The 24,120-nt window shown below is 30.6% G+C and overlaps 1 protein-coding gene across 1 annotated transcript in view; it reads right to left on the bottom strand.

The window, feature by feature from the left end:
* Nucleotides 1-2,052: 2,052 nt before the first annotated feature.
* The window catches only part of LOC106663307 (inositol 1,4,5-trisphosphate receptor), a 32,523-nt gene continuing 10,455 nt past the window's right edge, over nt 2,053-24,120 (bottom strand). Inside the window, exons 12-50 of the mRNA XM_014388028.2 lie at nt 23,790-24,091; nt 23,635-23,725; nt 23,395-23,570; nt 23,180-23,335; nt 21,546-21,696; nt 19,749-19,893; nt 19,501-19,682; nt 18,715-18,878; nt 18,480-18,645; nt 18,132-18,422; nt 17,790-18,044; nt 17,472-17,672; nt 17,270-17,385; nt 16,584-16,719; nt 12,866-13,123; nt 12,679-12,799; nt 12,477-12,619; nt 12,200-12,387; nt 12,027-12,138; nt 11,834-11,960; nt 11,533-11,765; nt 11,174-11,309; nt 10,985-11,089; nt 10,722-10,900; nt 10,241-10,648; nt 10,078-10,182; nt 8,811-8,957; nt 8,542-8,734; nt 8,340-8,462; nt 8,098-8,270; nt 7,871-8,035; nt 5,519-5,699; nt 5,239-5,325; nt 5,025-5,167; nt 4,789-4,954; nt 4,561-4,721; nt 4,315-4,476; nt 3,632-3,732; nt 2,053-2,133 (exon numbers count right to left, since the gene is read on the bottom strand). Coding sequence (XP_014243514.1) covers nt 2,079-2,133; nt 3,632-3,732; nt 4,315-4,476; nt 4,561-4,721; nt 4,789-4,954; nt 5,025-5,167; nt 5,239-5,325; nt 5,519-5,699; nt 7,871-8,035; nt 8,098-8,270; nt 8,340-8,462; nt 8,542-8,734; nt 8,811-8,957; nt 10,078-10,182; nt 10,241-10,648; nt 10,722-10,900; nt 10,985-11,089; nt 11,174-11,309; nt 11,533-11,765; nt 11,834-11,960; nt 12,027-12,138; nt 12,200-12,387; nt 12,477-12,619; nt 12,679-12,799; nt 12,866-13,123; nt 16,584-16,719; nt 17,270-17,385; nt 17,472-17,672; nt 17,790-18,044; nt 18,132-18,422; nt 18,480-18,645; nt 18,715-18,878; nt 19,501-19,682; nt 19,749-19,893; nt 21,546-21,696; nt 23,180-23,335; nt 23,395-23,570; nt 23,635-23,725; nt 23,790-24,091 — 6,504 coding nt within the window. The 3' untranslated portion in view covers nt 2,053-2,078. The remainder of the gene's footprint in view (nt 2,134-3,631; nt 3,733-4,314; nt 4,477-4,560; nt 4,722-4,788; nt 4,955-5,024; nt 5,168-5,238; nt 5,326-5,518; nt 5,700-7,870; nt 8,036-8,097; nt 8,271-8,339; nt 8,463-8,541; nt 8,735-8,810; nt 8,958-10,077; nt 10,183-10,240; nt 10,649-10,721; nt 10,901-10,984; nt 11,090-11,173; nt 11,310-11,532; nt 11,766-11,833; nt 11,961-12,026; nt 12,139-12,199; nt 12,388-12,476; nt 12,620-12,678; nt 12,800-12,865; nt 13,124-16,583; nt 16,720-17,269; nt 17,386-17,471; nt 17,673-17,789; nt 18,045-18,131; nt 18,423-18,479; nt 18,646-18,714; nt 18,879-19,500; nt 19,683-19,748; nt 19,894-21,545; nt 21,697-23,179; nt 23,336-23,394; nt 23,571-23,634; nt 23,726-23,789; nt 24,092-24,120) is intronic.

The following is a 24,120-nucleotide window of genomic DNA, read 5'->3' as shown; positions in this document are numbered from 1 at the left end:
TAGTAATTTGTCTAAGTAAAATACTCCACTTTTTGATTCCAAGAAAAAAAAAAAATAGAGTGAATCTGGTAAAACATTAATTTATAGAATTCAATGTGCTTTGTCAGTTAACAGATAGTGAACAATCGAATGGTGTAAAGTGTGTAAAATATTTTGGCGTTTATTACATTCAGAGGAAACAGTGATAGAAAGGAAAGTAAAAACAAAATGAATAGCAGTATTTGTTTATTGCACAACTTTTTATTTGTTAGCCCTTTGTTGCTATTTTTTTAAAATGATGTATACCGTGTTTACATAAAGGACTGTGAAATTACATTTAAAATTTGTTTATTTCATCATATTGTTAAGTATAAGCAAACATTATTTATTTTTATTATTGACTGATAATGAATAATGGAATGAATCGTTTCCTAGTATGTGTTAAATGTTCAACTATTCAAAATAAACTTTAAAACTATATCCCCATTTCCAAAAACAATACATTAATTTATTTTTTTACCAACACCTATTAAAATCGGAATAAATAAACCATTCAAATACAATAAAATAAAAATTATATAAAATATTTGTTTATTGCACAACATTAATGTGTTAGCCTATATTGCTATTTTTGTATATACATTTTTTTTATTGCGTTCATCACTTTGACATAAAACATCAAAAAATTACATGAACAATTTGTTTATTTGAATAAATTTTTGTGTTTAAGCAAAAATTATTCAGTTTTACAGTTGAGAAATAGATGAACAATGGAAAGAATTGTTTCTCAATGTAAAACTGTTTAAATAATTCAAAATGAACTAACTCTAAATCTATATTCGAAAAACATACACCGATTAATTTTTTACCACCACCCATTAATAAAATCAGAATAAATATGATTCAATTAAACTAAAATATAAATTAAGCATTAAATTTTTTGGTTTACATATTGTACCTATCGATCTGTTTAGTGTTGTAGCTATTCTGTTTTATTGTGTGTACTACATTGATTATGAAATACTGTAAAAAATATATTAATAATTTATTTTATGAAACTTTCATGTGAAAGCTGAACTGATTTACTTTTATTTTGAGAGATAATTTATTGTTCCTCAATAAGTATAAAAATTGTTCTAATATTCGAAATTGACTCTAAATCTTTATCCACATTTACAGAAATTTTTATTTAGCTTTTGTTTTTACCACCACCCATTAAAATAAGAATAAATTTGATTCAATTAAAATAAAATATAAATTAAATATAAAATTTTGTTTAAAAATTTTAAATTATTTGTTTGTTGGTTTGTAGATTTTTTTTTTTTTTAAATTGTGTATACCTCAATAAAAAATAGCTAAGTCATAAAATGTTAATTTACACTAATAATTTTTTTTAAACAAATTTTCAAATGTAAGCCTGATTTATTTTTGCAAAATAATGAACTATGGAATGAATTTTCTCAATAAGTATAAAAATTATTTAAATGTTCAAAATGAACTTTAACTCTATATCTAAATTTATTAGAAACAATATTTTATTTTTTTACCACCACCTTATAGAAAGAAATATATTATTCAAATAAAATAAAATAAAATATAGATTAAAAATAATAATTTTTTTTTATTTGGCGTATTTTGATTTGTTTGCCTTTGTTGGTCTTTTTAATTTGTTACCACATTGATATAAAACACTGTAAAAATTCGATTAAAAAAAATATGCTAGTCAGTATAAGAAAAATGATTTGAAAGTTTAAAATTCAGAAAAACTTTAATCGCACTTTGTCAGTTGGCTGACAATGAATGGCAGAGGAAATTTATCTAATGATTGTAAAAACTTGTTTAAAAATTGTCTTATCGGCCAGTTTCAGCCACAATTTTTAAAAGAGAATAATTTCAGCTCATTTTTCATTAACTTCACTTTCAAGATATTTCAACATGTGAACAAATAAAATAAATAATATTAAATATGAATTGCAAATATAAAATGCCCTGCATTCAAACGATTCAAACCAACACTGATATTTTATGAATTATGGATATTACTTGTGTACTGTGTAGTATACTTAGTTTTTGTTACGGCAGTACCAACAAAATCTGAACTATTCGCTGGGAGTGGTTTTTCCAGTCGAACATTTTTTCTCAGTTAGAGCCTGCCTGTAAAGGAATATTTAATAAATAAATAAAAAATACAAAATATACTTTTAGCAACAATTTTAAGGACATACAAATTTAACACTTAGGTTAATTAAAAACACTGAAATTAATATGGCGATTCAGGTTAGGACAATGGTTGGATATGGTGTTTTGTGGAGTAAATATCACAATGAATTAATTATGCAACAAAACCATATGACACTCTTTTTTTAAAAATAATTTTAATTATTGTAGAGCATTAAAAAAAAAATATATCTATTTGTAACATTTAATATAAAAATGTGATAGTCACAATACAATCATTAATAAAACTAAATAAGTTTCATTTGTTTTATAAATTAAAAAGACATATAGTTAATCCATATTTGTAATTAAACTCAATTATTATAGTATAAAGATATTTATTATCGGCCTAAAAACAGATAACATACAAACCAATTTAAATGTCCACTCACCAAAGCTACAAAATCTTCTAACACATACAACAGACTTTTTAAAAATCGAAAATTAAACTATAACTTCACTAAATAACACACAAAAAAATGTAAATCTGGATATAATGATATATCTGAGAAATTGGTTAAAAACAAAGAAAATTAACCTAACAAGCAAGGGTTAGGACAAGAAGAGTGAGAGTAAGTACACATAAAGTAAAACGTTATCGAAATGTCACCCCCTAAAATATATCTAGATATATCAGACTTGCTTTAATGACTGTAACGTTAGTTAAAAAACATAAGATTTGTAATAAATATTTACAATTTAATAAATCAATTACTGACAGTGGACTAACACACTAGTTAGATAATTAAGTCTAAAATACAAAATTACAAATATGATGATAAAAGTTAGTTACAACAGTATTACAAATAAAAATAGTGTTAAAAAGTAAGAAATTTTTTTTTTTTAAGTTTGTTCACAACAATCGGATTAAACAATAATATATTTTTGTCTTAATTTAACTTTTTCAAATAACAGTAAATACCCTAACAATTTATCCAAAACTAATTTAGTTCAATATGTGAAAACAACTTCAAAAATCATATTTATTGTTGTATTTAGATTGAATTGAAATTAAAAAAAAAAATTAATTATTTGATTAATGGACTAACATTTAAAAAAATATTATTTTACAGGAGGAAAATTTTTAAAACTTGTTCACTTAAATTATACGAAAGAAAGAATTTCTTAGCTTGAAGGCAAAATAAAAATTATAAATTATACGACTGCAGAGAAAAATAAAAATTTCTTATAACATTTAACAAGTTTTATTTTATTTTATTTTTTAAATTTTTATTTACTTGTTTATTTTTTTAACAACATGATATACATATTAAACCATTTATATTAAATTACAATAACAATAAATTAATGAAATCAAATGGAGACAAACAATTTTTCAGTTCACAAATCACTATTACGTAATATCGTTTAATGTATTATAAATAAATTTAATACTTTGTACAAATAAGGAGCTTTGATCTATTTTGATTATGACCTGAACAACATATTGTCTGCCATATCACCTCTATGATGAAGGTAAGAGGATGTTGAGTTAAGCAATCCAATTCTTTGCTTTTGTTTCCTTTGTTCAGTCATCTACATAAAAAAAACATAATTTATTAGCAGCATAAATTCTTATTTACTATATACACTAGTCAAAAATTAACAACACCCTTAGATTTTTGTATTTTACGAGTACACATCTGGTTTTACATGAATCAAAAGTCTCATAAATATCAAATAATTTTGTTTTCTAAAACTGACATCTAATAAAAAGTATTGTCCTGGCTTTAATTCCAAATTCTTTCACTCTTTTTTTTTACTGGTTGATACTAGATTGTTTTAATTTATTGTTTTTAAAATTCGCTGTTTTTTGAGGAACGATCAGGTCTTGTTTTTCCACCTATACTTGGGATTTTAGTTCCAAATGTTTTTCGTTTGTCAAAGACTGCACATCGAATTTAATTATTCTTCAGTTAGTCTACCTGTATTGGCTGGCTGTGTGATATCAACTTAAACGACTCATGGCACAAACAAAATTAACCGAGTAAAGAAAATAGAGATAAATTGCTACCGGGGGCTGACAAAAGGTATAAAACGACTGAAAGGAACATTGAAATAAACCAAGAAGGGGTTGCGATATTTTTGACACAGAATGTACAATAGAAAAATAATTACCTGATCTTTTAACTGTGACAATTGGTGCGAGAGCGTTTTCACTAATACTTGCGTCGTTTCAAGTTGCGCTTGTAAACTTCGCAATTCAATTTGCTCACCTTCACTTTCATCGGCAGATAATGACATGGCTCTCAGTCTTGGGAACCAATCTAGATTGCGGTCCTATTGAATGGAGATAATAAATAATAAATCCTCTTTAAAGATTATAAATTTTCTCGAATATTAAGAAATATTTTAATAGCTTACTTTAATCATGGCATAAACGTAACTTTCTGGGCCAGTGAATTCAGTTGGATCTTTTACCTTTACAAGCACTATGAAGTATAGGTAATGCCACATATTGTGTTCGCACTTTATATGCTCTTCAAAACTTACAGTTTTATTATCAAACGCAGACCTATTTAATCCTGTAAAATATAATTTATAAAATAGGTTTTTGATTATAATTAATGATTTTCTAAATATAAACTTCACCACAAATAAAGCATGTTGTTTTCAACACCAATTCTTTTTGTTGTTTCTCACTCCTCAAATCGGCAAATGTATCAATAATGACACCGAAAATCAGATTCAAAACAATAATAATGACTATGAAGAAAAACAACAGATCGTAAGCAACTCTGGCAACAAATAACGGCTCCTAAAACAAAACGTACAAAGTTTGTAAGATAATGCAGGCTTTTATATAAAAAAAATTATACAATGCTTACACTACTGCTAGGCGCTCGCAATATATCGCCTATACCTCCACCATTACGTAAGCCTTGATTTAAAGTTGTAACAATACACATAATCAAAGAATCACACGCTCTTTCTTTTATTTCGCCATCTGTATTTTCATTTAGCGCATTTCCTGTAAAAATAAATCGATACAATTAAAATACAGTTTTTGACACTTTTAAGCCTTCCACTCAATCCAACTACCTAAAGTGTACTTTAACGCTGCATTTTTTATTTCGCAATTATCCTCTTTGACGCAAACATTTTCAAGTACATTTGACACCGAAGAATCTGAAAGTACATATAATTAAATATTGCAATATTAAAATCAGATATGAAACGTTTCACCTACAGTAAAAAATTAAATATTATGGGGAAAAGGGAACATTTATGGATAAAACATGGATTGTGGCAAGAACTAAGATTCATCTATACCACAAGAAAGTTTAAATTATAATAAATGCTTAACGGTGAAATGACTTACCACCAATTTCTTCATCTACGTGAACTAAAAAGTCATCTTTGAAGAACATATAGCCGATAATGGAAAACATGTAGACTAATATAAGGGCTAGAACAGCTGTTAAAATTATTGATCTTCCATTTCTGGTAACTGACTTTATAACATTCAATAGTGTTTCTTCTCGATAGACAACATCCAGAAGCTAAAAATAAAAATAAATTTTAATTTTTACAAATTTAAATAATGTAAACAAATAATAATTAATAATTTTTTTGGAAATTTGTTTAATCCTTTACTATATAGAATCATTTTGTAAGCATAATTGTATTATGAAATAAATAAGTTCAAAGAATACAGGAATAGAAGACACCAAAGGCTAAATAAAGTGCCAGGCTTTGATACTGTTTTATTTATATATTTATAATTTTTTTAATAAATTAGCCTGTACAGATAAAAATAGATGTTACAAATATGTGCATATATGGTTTTTTGTTCTCTTAGTTACAATACTGACACTACAGCCAGCACTGGAGGGAGAGACAGGTCAAGAAAAACCATCTAACCCTGGTATATTATCATATTATAAATCATTATTAACGATGATACGGTGTATCCTTGGGATGGGAAAGTGTAGATAGGGCTTGGGTTAGGATGGAATGACAGATTGGTGTAAAATCTTTGGAAACGGGATTGGATCAGTTCGTTGACAAAAGAATGTTGAGGTGTAAATGTTGTAAGGTGCTTTGACAATTTATCTGAGGACTTTTGATAGTAAGGATTGGACGTCCAAGGCCCAGAAATGTTTTGATTTCGGTTCTACAAGTATTCGTATCGGGTTGTCCGGAAAATAATGCAGGATTTTAAGTTTTCATTAAAAAAAATCTATATAAAATATTCTGTTTACGTTTACAGGATTACTCATTTGTATGAATGTCAACACTTATTAATCCTCTTCCAAATGATATTGTTTGTTTACCTCTGTAGCATTCCGCTACTTGGAAATAATTCAGTCATCCTTATAATGTCAAAGCGAGAATTTCGTACGATTTTCTTTTACGAGTTTAAACTCGGCCGAAGCGGAGCCCAAACGGCTAGAAACATTAACCAAGTCTGGGGCGAGGGTTGTGTTAATGAGTGCACTGTGCAAAGGTGGTTTAAAAAATTTCGGGAGGGAGATTTCAGCCTTGAAGATGAAGAAGGTCGTGGAAGGCCTTCCTCTCTTAATGATGATGTTCTGCGATCAGTGGTGGAAGAAAACCCCAAAACAACTGTTCGAGAACTTGCAGAGCAACTCAAAGTCAGTAAAACGACCGTCGCTGACCACCTCAAGGCGATTGGAAAAGTGAAAAAACTCGAAAATTGGGTTCCACACTCATTAAACGATCGCCAAAAAAATCAGCGCTTTGATGTTTGTGCATCACTTCTTTGTCGAAACAAAAATGACCCATTTCTGGCCAGAATTGTTACATGTGACGAAAAGTGGATTCTCTACGATAACACTAGACGTTCTGGACAGTGGCTCGACAAAGGAGAAGCTCCAAAGCCCCCAACTCATCAAAAAAAGGTAATGGTTACGGTATGGTGGGCTTCATTTGGTTTAATACACTACAGCTTCTTAAATCCTGGCGAAACCATCAATGCTGAATCATACTGTAACCAAATTAATACCATGCATCAGAAATTGGCAGTAATGAAGCCCTCTTTGGTCAATCGGAAAGGGCCCATTTTGTTGCATGACAACGCTCGACCACATGTGTCACGTGTAACGTCACAAAAATTATTGGAGCTTGGCTATGAAACTTTGCCTCACCCACCCTACTCTCCGGACCTCTCGCCTACTGACTACCATTTTTTTAGACACCTGGACCACTACTTACAACACATAATATTCAAAAATCAAACGGAACTGGAAAATGCATTTATTGACTTTATCAATTCTAAAAATTCTGAATTCTACTCAGACGGAATTAATAAGTTACCAACACGTTGGGAGAAATGTATTGAGAGTATGGGAAATTATTTTGATTAAAGAACATTGCTTTAAAGTAACTAGTTTCTTTTTTTTTGTTTAATACCAAAATCCTGCATTATTTTCCGGACAACCCAATAGTTGTCCAAGTCTTCTGTTATTGTCTCTTAAATCTTGTGAGAGGATTCCACGTTAGTCAAGTATTTGATTTGAATGGAATAGGTTACTTGTTCAGGTTGAGGGTTAGATTTTTAAAAAATGTAAATGTACACTGCATACATTCAGACTTGTGTTCCTCTTTTTGCATCTGTCTTTAATAAGCTCAAGGTGTACTAGGATGTTTTGAAGGGTTCTTGGATAGGATTCATGTTAAAATATATATAAATAAATATTTCGATATTTACCAAAACTGAATAAAAGAATGGATGCATGAACAGCCCCAAAATGCAAAACATTACATATGACAGATGGTAGAGTATCTCGGCGTCAGATAAAATTTGTTTTACACTTTTAGAAAATGTTCCTTGATTCCCCATTATACTTATCAAATGAATACCTTTCAAAAATACCTGAAAATAATCGTAGATATACATAAATATACATATTAGTACACGAACATTATGAATTATACCGTTAAAGTTCCTAAAAGCCATAATGTAGGTTCTGGACCAGCAGAAAATATCATACGTAGTATTGTCGATGCTACTAATGTTCTTATTCCAGATTCTCGTGGTAATGTAATTACTATTGCCGCTGAAATTAACATGACAGCCCAAATAAGTCCTGACAAATGTGCTCCTAGTTCTAAAAACAAAAAACAATGCATTAAAATAATAATAATAATAATAATAAATTATTTTACGCAATACATACTTGGGACTGTATCTGTAAATGGATAGAAAAAGGCGACTATTAGATTGATGAGAACAGCACAATTAAATAAAACATTACTCCATAATGACATATAGCTGCTGACCCAAAACAATGCTGGTTGACCTAAATTTAACATCAAAAATGTAGTTTAAAATCAAAACCTGTCCGTCAAAAATATGAATTGTCAAGAAACAAAACCTGCCTCTGAGTTTTTTCTGCCATTTCATTTCGTTAAACATATCATCAGAGCGTTCAAAGAAATCGGATACTTTGGAACCTTGATCGTCCCTTTCAGCAGTATGTAACACTTTAACTTTCGTTTCGTGGGTAATATACTCGCATATTTCCGGGATAGGAAATACAATTTGTTCTAAAGTCCGATCATGACGTACGATCTTATATGAAAATATTATTGTTAATAATTATTCAATTAAAATAACAGAGACTTAGATTGAAATTTTCTATTATTACCTCAATCTGAGCGGTATGCGATGCATAATATTCTAAAGCTTGATTGATTTTTGGGTCTATATTGATTTCAGATGGTTTCAACAATTCCGCCAGATCCTTATTGTGTTGGGCCAGCTGATGGCATAAAATATAAATATTATGGCCCACCTGAAAAGTAAAATTTATGAATATAAGAGAGATAAAGAAGTTTTTAATATATCGAGAATATTTTTTTACTTTTATTGATAAATAAATATTACTTCATAATAGACCCTTCCCCTTATTTTCCCATTCTGGAACGTCGCACCTCTTTTAAAAAATCCCGGCTTTCCAAAGCTTGTTGTAAGGTGTTGGGGTTTTTTCAAATTGAGTTGGTTTCACAGGTCTTTAGAATTGCTTTTTCAACTGTGAAGAGTTTTTTTTTTTTTTTTTTTCAATTTGACTTTTTGGATATTTTTTACGATTTTTTAAAGATTTTTTTCTCCATAATAGGCGTTTTTATCATATCATTGTGAAATACATTTTTCTTGGTGATAAATCTTTTTCTTTCTCAAGTATACTTTCCTTTGAGTGTATAATCGAAGGCAGCACGTCGAAAGAATTTCTTTTCACATCTTTTTGCTCCCTCGTGGTTGTTTGTTTGGCATATTTTTTTATTCATGGCAAATAATTACAATTATATAACTGTTTAATAAATAATTGTTAATAAGTAGTAAATATGGAAATACTTACTGAATTTGTAAATAACTATAATTTTTTCGCTACACATTCAGATTTTATTTATTTTAATAACATGCTTTAAAAACATATTTTATATATAAATATATATATGAAATAATTGTTTTATAATTTTGTTTAATTAATTGCAATCACAAATAATTTGATAAGTAATTATTGAATATCAAATAATACAATGTAAGTTTCATTTTTTATTCATTTATATAATTACTACCTCCCCAGATTTTGTAATAACGGGTTTGTAAGTAGAAATATACAATTAGTCATTTTTTTCATAATATACAGGTAGGCATACGTCAATATTGAGCGGGTAACAATAGATATTGCTGATTTGCCTAACCTGATTTTCCCCATATATTTAAAAGGCATTTTTTTAGTATTATTTTAATTAATAGTCATTTCTAAACCTAAATAGATTACAACAAAAAAATTTCCCTATTTTAGGAGTGTATAGAAATTAATGGTGTAACAAATGTGTTAAACAAAAAGTAGTCTAATCAATTTAATTTTCAATGCATTTAAAACTTATTACTTTGATTTTTATACATACTTCCTTAGGTGAAACGCCATCTTCTTCAGCTTCTGTTGCATTATCATCAGCATCAAGACCATCCTCTAGAATTTCTTGATGGAATGCACGGCATGCGACATCGACCTAAATCAGGCAGAAACATCAGTAAGCTATATCATCATTAACGCCGACATTATAATACCAATTGTTTTGGGTTCATGTTGTACAGAATACGCTCAGCATTCTCGCTATCACCACGACTTTCCATTATTGCTAGTAGTAATTTTGAAGCATTATTTTTCAGCTCTAAAACCAGGTCCATTCTCGTCTTGCCTAATGGGTTTATGTCATTTAATATTAGGGCTGTTATTATGTCGAGGCCGTTGGATTCATGGGTCGCAATGCAGTTCTGATTATCATGACATGGCCCTTGACAGTATTCAGTCAATGTTTCGAGTGTTTGATTAATTAAAGACACGTTGTACTCGTTGATATAAAGTCCAAGGAGGCCAAGTCCCCCTGTCGTTGAGCCGCATATACAGTCCAAGAACATGAGTGTTTCAGAAACTAGATTGTAATTACTCTTGTTATTTTGATGACGTAAAGTATTCTAAAATATAAAACAACAGTTAAAAAAGAAATGTAACAATTTTTTTTGTTTCAGTAAAGATGTTCAAATTGACCTGTAAATAACGGTTGTGATTTTCACAGAGAAGTTGTAAAAATCTTAAAATGGGCTGCATGACTAAAACTTTCTCGGATAAATGTTGATCTTCTTGATCTCTTGCACGTTCTAACTTTTCAGCCAGCATATCTTCAAGAGCTGAACTGCCACCGATAATAATAGAATTTCCTTCTTCTCCTGTGTAAAGGAATAAATTTAAGATATTTCATATGACATAAATATTGGACATAATCAAGGACATAAAAGCAATAGAATGTAAACCTGGTAAAAGAGCTCGTGCACCAGCGTACGCTTGCGATGTAACAGCTGCTGCTTGATTCAATTCTTCTCGGATTTCTTCTGTTATTATCATACCATTTGTTTTACCTAATTAACACATCTTGTATTTAGTATCTGGGTATTTCCAATATAGAAATGTGTAAGTGTGAAATAAAAAAATAAAAAAATTACCTTTACGTTTATTTAATTTTTCAATTTCTTTACTTTGTTCTTTGTCCTCATGTGCTTTTGCAGCCATATCTGATGTGTTGACAGTAACTGTAGATTTAATTTCCTGTTGCGAGTCACGCATTTTATCATAAAAAACCTGAAAATTTTATATGAAATTTATAATTTTTTTTTAAATACTGTATTTTATGCAATGACTTAAATAATGTGCCAAAAGAGGAATATACAAAAACTTTTCAGACTTCAATCCACAAATTTTAGACACAGTTTGAAAGAAAATTAAGTACACATTAAATGTAAAGTTGCATGTTACTTAACAACTTTATAATATTAAGCATACTATGAGGGGGATATCAGATTACCTTGAAGAACGCTTGGCTCAAATCGCCTCCAACCAACTTGTTATACATGCTTTTTTGAATAATAGGATTTCCTCCTTCTAGGAGAGCGATTCCTAGTTCTACCGCTTCCACAAATATAGAAGGGGAATGAACGGATTTAATTACAAGTTCCACAACTAAATCTGAAGCGCCTTCCCGGTCTAAATGACACTGGACATCATGAAGCGTCCTTCCTGCCCTGCTCAATAGTTTGCCTGTATATTTTTAAAAAATTAGACAAAAAACTTCTATTATAAACATATTAAGTGGAAATGTTTACTACCTCCAGGACCATGTGACAATGTAGAAGGTTGTGGTGTGACTAATAGATCGACCTGAGTCGCTTCGGTATTCTGAACGAACTGTTTACCAAAATATCGAGCCAAAAGATTTGATCTTAATACATCACCCTATAATTTAAATAAAAATGCGTAATATTAATTAGCCACTGGATTAAATAAGGCAAACGATCATACTTTTTCTCCGTATTCAGAGTCGATTGCCATCATCTCGCGAAGAGTCCTTAAAACTTTCACACATAACTTTTCTTCCTTTTCTTCTAATAACTTTTCAGTGTGTTTAATGAGTCTGAGATAACCGAAAGCACTTTTAGTTTTGTATAAATGTAAATCCAAATATTTATATTTACCTTCTAATAAAACCTCCACTTTCACAACGTTTCCTCGCTTCTGTCCCGTACGGAAATAACATTTCAGGGCTGTAAAGAACGTCCACAAGCATCGAAAGCTCAGCTTGAACCAAAGGTTTTAGCTGATCTTCAAGTAAAAGGACAATATCTTGCAGTCCTTCAATTATACTTCGGTCTAATCTCATTAGCTAAAATACAATTTTTTTTAAAACACTTTATTATACATTCGTAATGACCTTATTGTTTTTAATATAAGATTTCTAGATAAAAAATATACTTGTGATTGAGATCTTTCTATCTTAGGAGTCTTTGAAGCTTGCAACCATTTGCTGGTCTGGCGACAAAGGAGATTAATTTTAGTGAACATAGTTGCTAGCTGCCCCTCAAGATCAGATGGGATTGCAATGGATCTATTTTTCGCTTTAAATAAATAGTTTCTTGTTAAAATTTTATTGCAACGAGCAGTATAAACAACTTACCAACTTCCACCAGAGTTTGAATGCAATGTTCAACATTAAAATGCTGAGCTGGATTAAGCCAAGAGCATTGAGAAACTCTGAATGCTGAATGCAATAACTGAACAAAGATGGGTTGACGGGTCTAAAAAAAAAATCTCGAATTAAAATAATTAGCGCAATAATTAAACATTTATGAGCGTTTATCAACCTGTACTGTTGTTGACTGATCAGAAAAAGGGCTAGAGAAAAAAGTCGTTATTATTGCCATTACTGTAGTTGTTACATAATTTTCCATAGCGATATCGGCATGCTTTCTATCATGAGGTCCATTAGAAACAACGCCCATGTCAACAATAAAACTTTTTTCGAACAAACTCCATATGTGATTTGACGTATAGATTTCTTTCATTTCTACCTCAGTATCGATGTAACAATGATTAAGGAAATTGGTATATGCCTCCTTAACCTACAATCAATATTATTTATCAATATTATTAATGGAATATTCACTAGAAATACATCAAATTTAAATTATTAGATATTACTAAAGAGTGATTTCTTTGCAGAAGAAAAAATTATGAAGTACATTTTTTTCTGGGATGTAATGAAAGAATAAAATCAACGTTTTATAATCAACAAAATCTTATAAAATATTTTGTAAAACTATTTAAAAAGTTACATAAAACCTTTAAGAACATAATTTCATGCTATTATTGCTATAACACAGTGGCCTTTAAACACAGAAAAAGTTCATGTAAAAATTGTGCGATTTGATTAAAATAAGAAACTTGTTGGAATTACATTTTCACAGCTTCAGCATTCAAGATTCAATGCATGCAAACAATTAGATAAAAATTACACACTCACATTCTCAGAAAAGTAAAAAAATAAATACACTATTATGTACAACATACTCGTTTCAGTTTGAAGTAAGTACTTGATATTCCTTAATATCTCTTTATGCACATTAAAACATTCATCGATACAATTTCAAATGGAAGCCAAATCCATTTATAGAGGTTTTGAAGAATAAGATTTGTTTTATCGAGGATTTAAACGAAATTTTACTTAGTATTCTTTAGTTGGCAGGAATGATTTTCTCCGATTTCAATCCCATTTTCACTTCTATAAACTTCCAGCTTTTTAGCAACTTCCGAGATTTGTTGTTTCTTTTTGGAACTTGTATCAAACGGAATTCTTGTCAGAGAAGGCTGCTTCCATTTACTGAAGTATATAAGTGAAATATACTTTACAAAAATATCATTTACCTAAGGCTATCATCACCAGAATAAAAATCATTTAAAGATAAATTTAATTTATGCAAAGTTTTCCCTTTAAATTGACAATATTTTATAACCAGGAAGGGTTATACCAAAATTTCAAATCAAAACTTAAAATTAGTTTTGTACGAGAGCATTTTTAACCCACGTTGCCTGTCTTATCAATACATCAATTTTTAAAATTTTCCAAAAAATCATGGCAAATAAAGTGTAGCTATTATTTATATATTTTGATCCATGTTTTTCAAGAACTCTAAAGTTCTTCACATAAGTTGACAATGACAATAAAATCCCTCAAATTTGTACCTAATATATTGCTTTGTTTATTTATTTTTTAATTTAGTTATTATGATTTTTTTTAACGAGGGTATTTTAACTACAAACTTATATGAACCCTTGGGGTGCCAGTCTTTTTGAAAATAGCCTATTTGTAAGTAGGTCCCAGGACCTTTACCTTACAGTGATGAGTGCTGTGTGAATGCCTAAACCGTTGTGACCACTGGCACCTCCAGTGATGATGTCCACACCCCTCTAACTTATTAAATTTTGGTTCGATTTTGATAAATCATTTTTTTAACCTTATGAAACGTTGTAAAGTCCAGTTTTAAGATGTTTCAACTGTTCTACAAATAACTTTTTGGTTCATTTTTTTTAATGTATAGTCATTTTTTAGAGAATTGTTCTGCAGAAAATTGTCATTCTTCACTAAACGGGTAACTCAAGTTTAATGGAGTGGTGTTTATTGTAACCAATATCAATTAAAACATTTTGGTAACTTCTATAAAAATGAAGATATCAAACCCAGACCAACACAAAAAATTCTTAATAAATAATTTAAAAAACTATCTATTTTGAAATCTGAAATAAAAGATGGGGGTTTTGTTTACAAGTTACACAGGGCATATTTTAAGTGAAAAAACAATGAAGCAAAAATTTATTTCTGGAACTGATAAACATTGATAAATAAATCATTACAAATAATTAAGAAGAATATGGGGAAGGATTCTGGAAGTAATTCTAATTACTTGCGTAATTGTGCCATTCTTGCCACTCTCAACATGACATGCTAGAATTATGCAGAGAACAAACACTTTGAGTGAGTAGAAATACTTTGATTGAATATAAAAAAATATATTTTGCATTGTATAAATTCACTTTTTTCCACATCCTACATGTATTTGTTAAATTTAAACAATGTTTGTAAATCCCAGGCCCTGAAGATGATCTCAATAGATCGAAACTTTGGCACGATAAAGAAAATATTTTTCTGAAACCTACAGCACACCAGACCGCATCTCATGATTTCCGAATAATCATCGACTCAGTCACTAATCACCACATGTTAGAGTATATATTTGAATATTTAATTTTTGTTTATTAATTCTATTTAATTATTTCTGGCTAAATCCTATCATCTTTTTTTTAAGTAATTGTAACTGTAGTGACAATTTTTACATTTTGTTTTATTGTAATTAAATTTAATTGCATATAAAGTTTTTCCAATTGTAAATTATTAACTAAAAAATTCTTTATAATTATACATATTTACAAAAATTCTTTAATTAGTTATTCTCCCTTTCTTAATAAAATTCCTATTTCCCGGATCCCATAAAATCTTCCTTTAAAAATTAATAAAATCCCCTTTAATTAAAAAAATTGACTTTTTACAAAACAGACTTCATAACGAAAAGTTTAAAAAAAGATTTATCAAATCGGATCAAAATTAAGGAAATGTGGGGTGGACATCTTGTGTGGGACACCATGTATATAATTTAATTAAACAACATCTGTGTGAATTATCTGATGGGAATTTTAATCACAGAGCACATAATTTCAAAGAATAGATTTCTCACTAAATGTCCTTGATCTAAGTAATTATACTTATTTATTTTATATTAAGTTATTATTTTACACCTTCACTTATTGCTAAAAAGTAACTACTCAATAGTAGTCACTCCTGGGTATCGGTATTAATCAATTTCGCTGTTACTTAGGAGGTCGCAAAGGCAGTGACATCTCAATTGTCGAGGAGGATTATTTGGAAGGGTTCAGGATATAAGGTACCTGACATGAGATTGTGTCACAGGATAATTAATAGTTTGTGAATCTTCTTTTTGGCTATTTCAAAAACATATGGATATTAAGTTCATTGTGGTAAGATTGGATACGTAAAAAGGAGCATTGATGATGGTTCAGTGAATTTTTGAAGGTTGGAACTCCAAGAGAGGCGGTTGGTTGAACTCCAAAGTTCGATGGTTCAAATGGAGCATGTTCAAATAGGTCAGTTTTTATCGTTTGTTAAGTTTGTCTTTTGAGTCAAATGCGTGGGTTCCATGTCATTTATGAATAAAGTACGCTTGAACCACTGGCATTTTATGTCTTGAGCATCAAGAGATATGACATGGATTTCCAGGTTTCTGGTTGGGATAATGGGATCTTTACGAGAACAAAGGATTACACTATTGCATTGCCATAAAGGGTTTGAATGTCTGTAGTGTATACTGTAAAGACGATGGGTACTAAGACACTTCCTTGTGACACCCCTGTATCATTCAGTTATAATATTCATTTCAGATCATTCACTGTCAGCGGATTTCAATCTAACATTATTATAATACCAATTAAAAAAGGAAAAAAAGAAAATACCTCCGGGATGCAATCTGGGTGTGAAACCATTGCAACTATATCATCCAAAGGAAGTAGAGAATGGCATTTTATCTCAGTGTACACATTCTTGCCCATTGTGCAACATGCAAGCAATTTGACAAGCTCAATGTGGTACCTGAATAAATAAGATGGAAATTACATTTTAAAAACAAGCATAACAAAGTAATCAAAGAAATTAATTGAACTGAGAAATAATTGGTCATAAAATTGTACGATGACGATACTGTTTTGTTTAATTTCTTAATAATTTTTTAAATTATCATTGGAAAAAGAAAACTACAAAAAAGTGATTTATTAAGATATACTAATGATTAAAAGTATAAATTCTGTGTATTCACATATTTCAAAGCATAATGGTTTCTATACTCTGAGGTATCTAGCCATAGTACATGCTCGGCTCAGCTCAAATGTTTTTACAAACGATATTATTAAATACAGCAAAAAGCTACACTTGAATCTTCATTCATTTCCTAGTTATAAGAATCAATTTAAAATATCAACCGAAAATAGTACAATTCTAAGATGAGTGAAAAAAATAGAGCCAATAATTTCTTTACAAATGCTGTTCTTTAAATAACTAAGCAAGAGTAAGCATATTTTACATTTTTAGCAATTCCTCAATACATATATTTATTTGTATAATAAACTGTCGTTTATTTACTCACCTGAGAGGGCTAGATTCATCCATACGATGCCTTTCACATAACATCATCGAGACAAATTGTGTAAAAGAAGCTTTATCATTGTAAAACACCAAGACATCCTCACCAGCATTTACCAACTGAATAATTAAAATAAACAATTTAAATGTCCAATTTTAGTTAGTTTAAATGTGAAAAAAGCAATAAATGTTTTAGCTCTCATTACCTCTTGCATAACCATATCTTGGCATTTGCGTATAAACTGGTTTTCAGCTTTTACAATAGTTTGGAAAAATTTCAAATACTGGACATGCCTTCCATGTGTTTCAATACAATGAATAAAATGCTGAATCACTTTTTCATTTACTTCATTGCATAGTGTATAATTCTCTCGAAAAATGCTGCAAACTGTCTCGGCTTCGAGAATCTGTAGAAATAAGCACATAATTGTGTCAACAATCGGTTATTCAACTTGAATTATAGTTTACCTAGCAGCAGAGAAAAAAGAGACAAAATATTTGTTTAGGATAAAGAAACAACTTACCCCAGGATTCAAGAAAAGGTCTAAATGTTTATGTAAAAGAACTTGGTTTTGTTGATTCCCGAGGCAAAAATTATGAAGAAATTGATGTGCCAGACTCATAAGGTTATTCATTTTTGTATCTTCTTTTTGATCGTAAGGGACCTGCAAGAGGTCAAGAACAACAGTGTGCACCCCAACGTTTCTTAACAATCTTTGTTCGTGTTTCCTTGGTTTGCCATTACTTGAAACACACAGAGCATTCATACGATGCAGGATCTGAAAAATAACAGATAATTTTCATACTTAGAATTTTTTAAGCAAGATTTACGTGTCAAAAAGTAGTAACATTCAAATCAACATTACCTGTTGAATTTTTTTATATTCATGGACTTGATCTGTATTTAACAGTGGATCTATATCACTTGCTGAATTTTGTTTACCAGCATCTCTTAACATAATTTTTTTCATAGCGTCTGAACTTCCACCATCATCATCGTCGTCTTTTTCTTTATCCTTTAATTTCGGTAAGCCGTCTTCGGTTTTGCACTTGTAAACCCAAAGTTCAGACTTTTCTACTGACTGTCTTAAAACGTCCAGATCAGATTTGATTTGTTTATAAGATTCAACATCACTATCAGACACGAGTAATTGAACCTAAGGCGAAAATATTTTTATAGTAAAGTCAAGTGTATATAAGAAACTAGGACGTACTTGTTTAAATGCTTGCAGCACTTCTTGTCTTTGACTGAAATGTCTAAACAATAAATGCAAGGCACCAGAGACAAGAGGAGGGTAATCGTGCATGGTAAGATGAAGAAGTACTCTTAAAAATGTTCTACCACCATGACCATCTAAGTCAAGGGCCTCACATTCACCGCTGTAAATCACAAAATTAAAATTCCAAATATAAAAATATTTTACATATGTTTGTTACGCGATTACTAACCTATTTCCAAATATGCCTTCTGCTTGAGTACCAATAACCTCGAGATCAATTGGTTTCTGCCCGATTGGCAGTGTGTCTACAGGTTTTTCTGAGCTATCAAATTCAAATTTGAAAATCGAGAGTAGACAGCTTATACGGTAGTCCAAACGAACATCAAGAATAAACTAAAAATAATAATTACTTACAAGTTAATCAGCAAAACAAATAAAAAATTAGTAATATTATAAAGAAAAATCATAAAGTGTTATGAATAAAGAAATACATATTACAATTAACAAACTAATTATGAACACACAAATCTGAAATGTTATATATTTTCATGACATCACAATTAGTAAATACAAGAAGAAAATATATTTTAAAAACATTCAAAAATAATACATAACATAATACTGTAAATTTTAAGTTAAGAAAATATGTACCATTAGTAAAAGTTCATTATTAATTCAGAAAATAGCAAATGGGATTTTTTTAAATTAAAACTGCAGGGCAGTAGTGTATTTATGTTTTAATTGAAAATAAAGTTTAATGTAAATATGTAAATTAGAAATAAATAAAAATCAAAACAAATTTTAATAAAATTATTAATGCCCAGTAAAGCCAAATACAAAAACTGCAACCTTTCATACATTGCTTATACTCACAGCGAAAGCTTTTGCTTTAGATCTATTTTGGTATAGTGAAGAAGAAAGAATTTTCCGTTATTAAAATGTTCTTAGAAGAAAATAAAAAAATAAAGGTATATAGAAAAAGTCAGCATGTTTGTGTTTAATTTAAAATCTTTACCTGTAATATTTCAATAATTTTAAGCTTGGTATCCATAACGAGAGGATATTCTTTTTTATGCTGAGCGGTGTTTTTATGAGGAACTGGAGTTGACAGGTTCGATCTTGTTATGCCTGTGGCCAATGTCAAACCCGTAACAACCGCCCCCATATCACCGATAGATCGCAAAACACCACCCTCAGCTGAAAATGCATAATAATTGTATTAAACAACAAAAACTTTCCAATATAATCTATACGAAATATTACAATGAATTTCTGCAGTGGGAATTTTCCTGCTAATGTCGTTTTCAGAAACACAATCAAGAATACTCAAAAGAGTTTTTGTTAAACGAAGCAAGTCACTGAAACTGTAGAATCCAAAATAAATCAACTCTCTGGCAAGTTTCACCACCTGTAACAAAAAAATGCCCAGTCAACAACTATAACACAAGAAAATATAGCTGCACCTATGAGGGAAAACTGGCTAAGTAAAAAACATAATTTTTTCAGGGTTGAGACGTTAAGGTTAGACCTGTAGTACAAATCCAATTTTAGTCACTTTTTTGTGTGCTCACATTTCATCAAATTTAATTTAGTTGTCCACTGAGGTTATTACCTCATCGGTGGTAAAGTTCAGAGACATTCAGGATTGCATTAGGGCCTTGTCAGACATTGGGGAAAACAACAAAATTACCCTTGTTTGGAAACCAGGGCAAAGGGGCAATGAGGAAGTAGTTAATTTAGCCAGGAAATGGAAAGTGGCATACTAAACTGCCAAAAATGTGGATCCATCAGACAATTTAATAAAAAGCAATCCTCCATTCAATGGTAATTTACCTGAGGACAGAGGCATGCAAAAAAGTTCATCAAGGGACCATCACAGTAATTAACAGCAGAATTACTAAATACAGAATATGTTACAATTAGAGTAATAGTGAACTGCTAGGACCCTGCAGACTCCAGTGTATGTATAGACTCTGAGTGGCAGAAACAAGCCTGTTGCTCATCCTCGGTTGGTGAGAAGGCTTATGTAGGCTGATTTCTACTCCTAGTAGAAGAAAAGCCCGAGCCTGAAGAATACACATGGCAGTTCTTGAAAAAGCGTTAGGATTTGGTTAAAAAAAAAAGCTTAATGAGGAGCTCTAGATAACAATAGAGACGCACAGACCAATACTGGTCACGATGAGCAGGTCATAAAGAGGCCAACTCGCTTTCTATTCTAATTTAATATGATCTCGACTTTATCAAATTAGCCAATCTTGTCAGGCCTGAAGACTTTATGGAATATGCACTTATCTCATTTTGTCAAAAATTGGATTTAATAAAAATTAAAAATAAGAATGAGTAAATGTTTACTATGGATTGTCTGTCAAATTATTTTTAATCTACCTAATCTTGAACCAAAGTTGATTAACATGGCTTAAGGAAAATTTGAAATGTACCAATAAAACTGTGATGAAGTAGAGAGAATAGGAGGAAGGCCAAGGGCAAAAGGCAGAAATAATAAACGCCAGGGTCAGAAAGTATGTGCTTCACATCCTCGCTGAATGTCCTATATTAAAAGAAATTTGTCGGCTCCTACTGTGAATTAATCATCATTGTAAACATGCATGGCAATACAAACTATGAGTTTCTTGGCGAATTTAAATCTTAAGCAGGCTGTAAAATTTTTCGCTTTACTTTTATGTTCTTTTATTATCTTTTTTACTATTGTTTTGTTACAGTGCTTCTGTAAACAATGTACGTATACTTACATTATATTAATGCAATATACAATTATATTAATACAATACACAAACTGAATAACTGAACTATTCATCTGGCGCCAAGCTAGATCCCCGCTCACCTAGACTTCTCCCTCCCTTGTAATATGTATTTATAGTTATTGTTTTATTTGATTTGTGACAAATAAAGTACCATTATTATTATTACTCTAATTGGGTCAAAGCTGAAGAGCAAAATTATAAAACATGATTATTTAGAGATTGTGAGATGCGGTCCAGTGTGGTCATCAATTAACTGTCACTAAATACTACACATTATAAAACATTTTGATTCGTTTACCTCAAAGGTTAATTTATTTTGGGATTGGTCAGTAAAGCTCCACATTTTTGCAACAACATTGCACAAATAATCCTCAACAAACATAATTGTGGAGCTGAATCGTGCCCTGACTGCTTCTTTGTTGAGATCGGGAGTTTTATCTGTATCATAACTGGAAAAAAAGATTTTTTTTTAGGCAACAATAAAATTTTAAAATATCGTACATTTTTATATCAAAGCTTTAATTTAACGATGGTGTAGAGAGCATAATTCATTGTCTTTTTTTGTAATACATACAACAAATGAACTTTTGTAACCTATACATGTTTGTACATATTACAAATGTGAACACTGAGTACATTTTCCTTCATTCTTGTCCTCCACTTTTTGCACCAGACATCGTTAAGCTCAAAGCATTCATGGATATTGGAAGTTGCTTGGATAGGATTCGAATAAGAGGACAAAATTGCAGTATTGTCTGCGTAGGTTGTGATCATGGTACTGGGGTGAGTAGGTCAGTATATAGATAAAAGGATGAGACCAAGAATGCTTCCTTGTGGGACGGCGGCTTGTATTAAGGAAAATTTTGGGTCTATAGAAAAAAAGGTATTATAACAAAAAATTAACGCTGAGCCCCCCCCCCCCATTCACGAGATGCTGGATTTTTGGAGTATCAAGTGCTGGGAATCCATCCCCCTTTTCTCACTGATGATGCCATATTTCACTTGGGTGCTTCAGTTTACATCGGGCTGTCATGCAACTTAGTTCAACTCAGTCCGTCCCTTATGAATCTCTCTTGAATAAAATCAGAGGCCAATGTTGTCAGTTGTTAGTAGTAAAACGATACTACTAACGAATGACAACAATGGCCATTTTTGATGCAATGAATTACAACTCATGGTGGATTAGGTGCAAATACTATGTTATTGAAAAACAGTCTTTCACACAAACTTATGAATAACAATCTTAATTTACCCCTCCCCTCCTCTACAGTGAAATACCATGGGACTGAACTTCGTGTTTGTCGCTCATGTTGCATTCATCCTCCATGAGCACATTTCAAAACTGTATCCAAGAAAATTATTTGATTCTGATTTTTTTTTAAATATATAATTACAGAGTCATGAGCAAGACCTTGCGTGGAAAATTCCTTAGGCTTTATGGCATCTAGATTTCAGATCTTCCATATAGCAATAAACTTGAGTTAACGGAAAATTGATCTTGTTGTAATGTGTACTACATAACTATTTGAGCAGAAAGGCAGGGAATTTCTATATTCCACCCGGAGCAGTTGATGTCAAAGATTTTCATACAAGGGCTAGTGCTGAAATAATGAGACTGCTCATTTTGGTGTACAGAACAAAATACCCAACAAAATATCACCATGAATGCCAAAGAAAATTGCACAAAGTATGCACTGGGAATTCCACCTTTTAAAACTTTACTTTAAATTTTGGTACATATCTTCTAAGGCCATCTTAGTCAAGCTGTTTACACATAAATTAAAGAATTATACAACTATGTTGAAATACGTAAGTGAACAGTAAACACTGATTTCCAAACGATTCCAATTTGGCATTAATTGATTAACAATAAATAAATATTCAATATTTATTAATAATATAAAAATTGAATAAATAAAAAATAAAACATACTCATTTATTGACATTTTAGAAGGAATCTCAGACCAAAGGCGCGCATATTTTACAGGTGTAATCGGCTCCTGAGGATCTCTATCCACATGTAGATGTAGCATTAGACGGCAAAATGACGCTCTTAATTCGTAAGAAACATTTTCATCTGCCATACACCTGAAATTTCAAATACCATATTCAAGCAAAACTCAGTGTTGTAATTAATAATAACTTACTTCAAAATGAGATCAATGTCCAAATTTGGTGAAAGATTGTTTAAGGCTAAATATTGTCGGTTGAGACACATGTTTGAAAATAAGTTAAGCTGGTGTCTGTAATAATCCAATAAAGCGATGTACATCTGATTTCCCATCTTTGCTTCGTGAGATAAATCGACAAGATTACCAAATTTCTAAAATTAAAAATGTAAATGCAACCTTTAACAATGACAGGACTTACTAAAAATGAAGACCTACCGTTCTATTGTCCCAAAGGAGAGTTACGCAGGGTTCCTCATTTTCTAAACCACCATCATCTCCATTTGGTTCCTGAGGCATCTTACTCATCCTTTTGATTTAAAACAATCAATTATGTAACATTGTCAAAAAATTGAAAAAAACAGTATACACACCTTGTCTCAATAAGAATATCAGAATTTTTAAAACTAAGTACACTTTTGCAAATCAACTCTTGTGTTATCGCAATGGCTTTTTTATTTGAAATGCAAAGATCAGAAAGATAATCCAGAAACCTGGATTCCCAATTGTTCATATTCTTCCTGACTAAGCCGACGAAAGTTTCTATTTCAGCTGCTGTTATGTGCTTTTCAAGGAGTTTTCTGTTGTTATGAAGAAGTGCAGTAATAGTATCTTCAGCAAGTATATCATAACCAATTTGTTTTTGCATAAAGCCAAAATGTTTAGCAATATATTCCTACAAACAAATAAGCGTAATAAACCATT

This window comes from Cimex lectularius, unplaced genomic scaffold (genome assembly GCF_000648675.2).
Source record: "Cimex lectularius strain Harlan isolate CLEC.00 unplaced genomic scaffold, Clec_2.1 scaffold79, whole genome shotgun sequence".
Lineage (NCBI taxonomy): Eukaryota > Metazoa > Arthropoda > Insecta > Hemiptera > Cimicidae > Cimex > Cimex lectularius.
The sequence above is the reverse complement of the archived record's forward strand: the minus strand, read 5'-3'. Positions and strand labels throughout refer to the sequence as shown.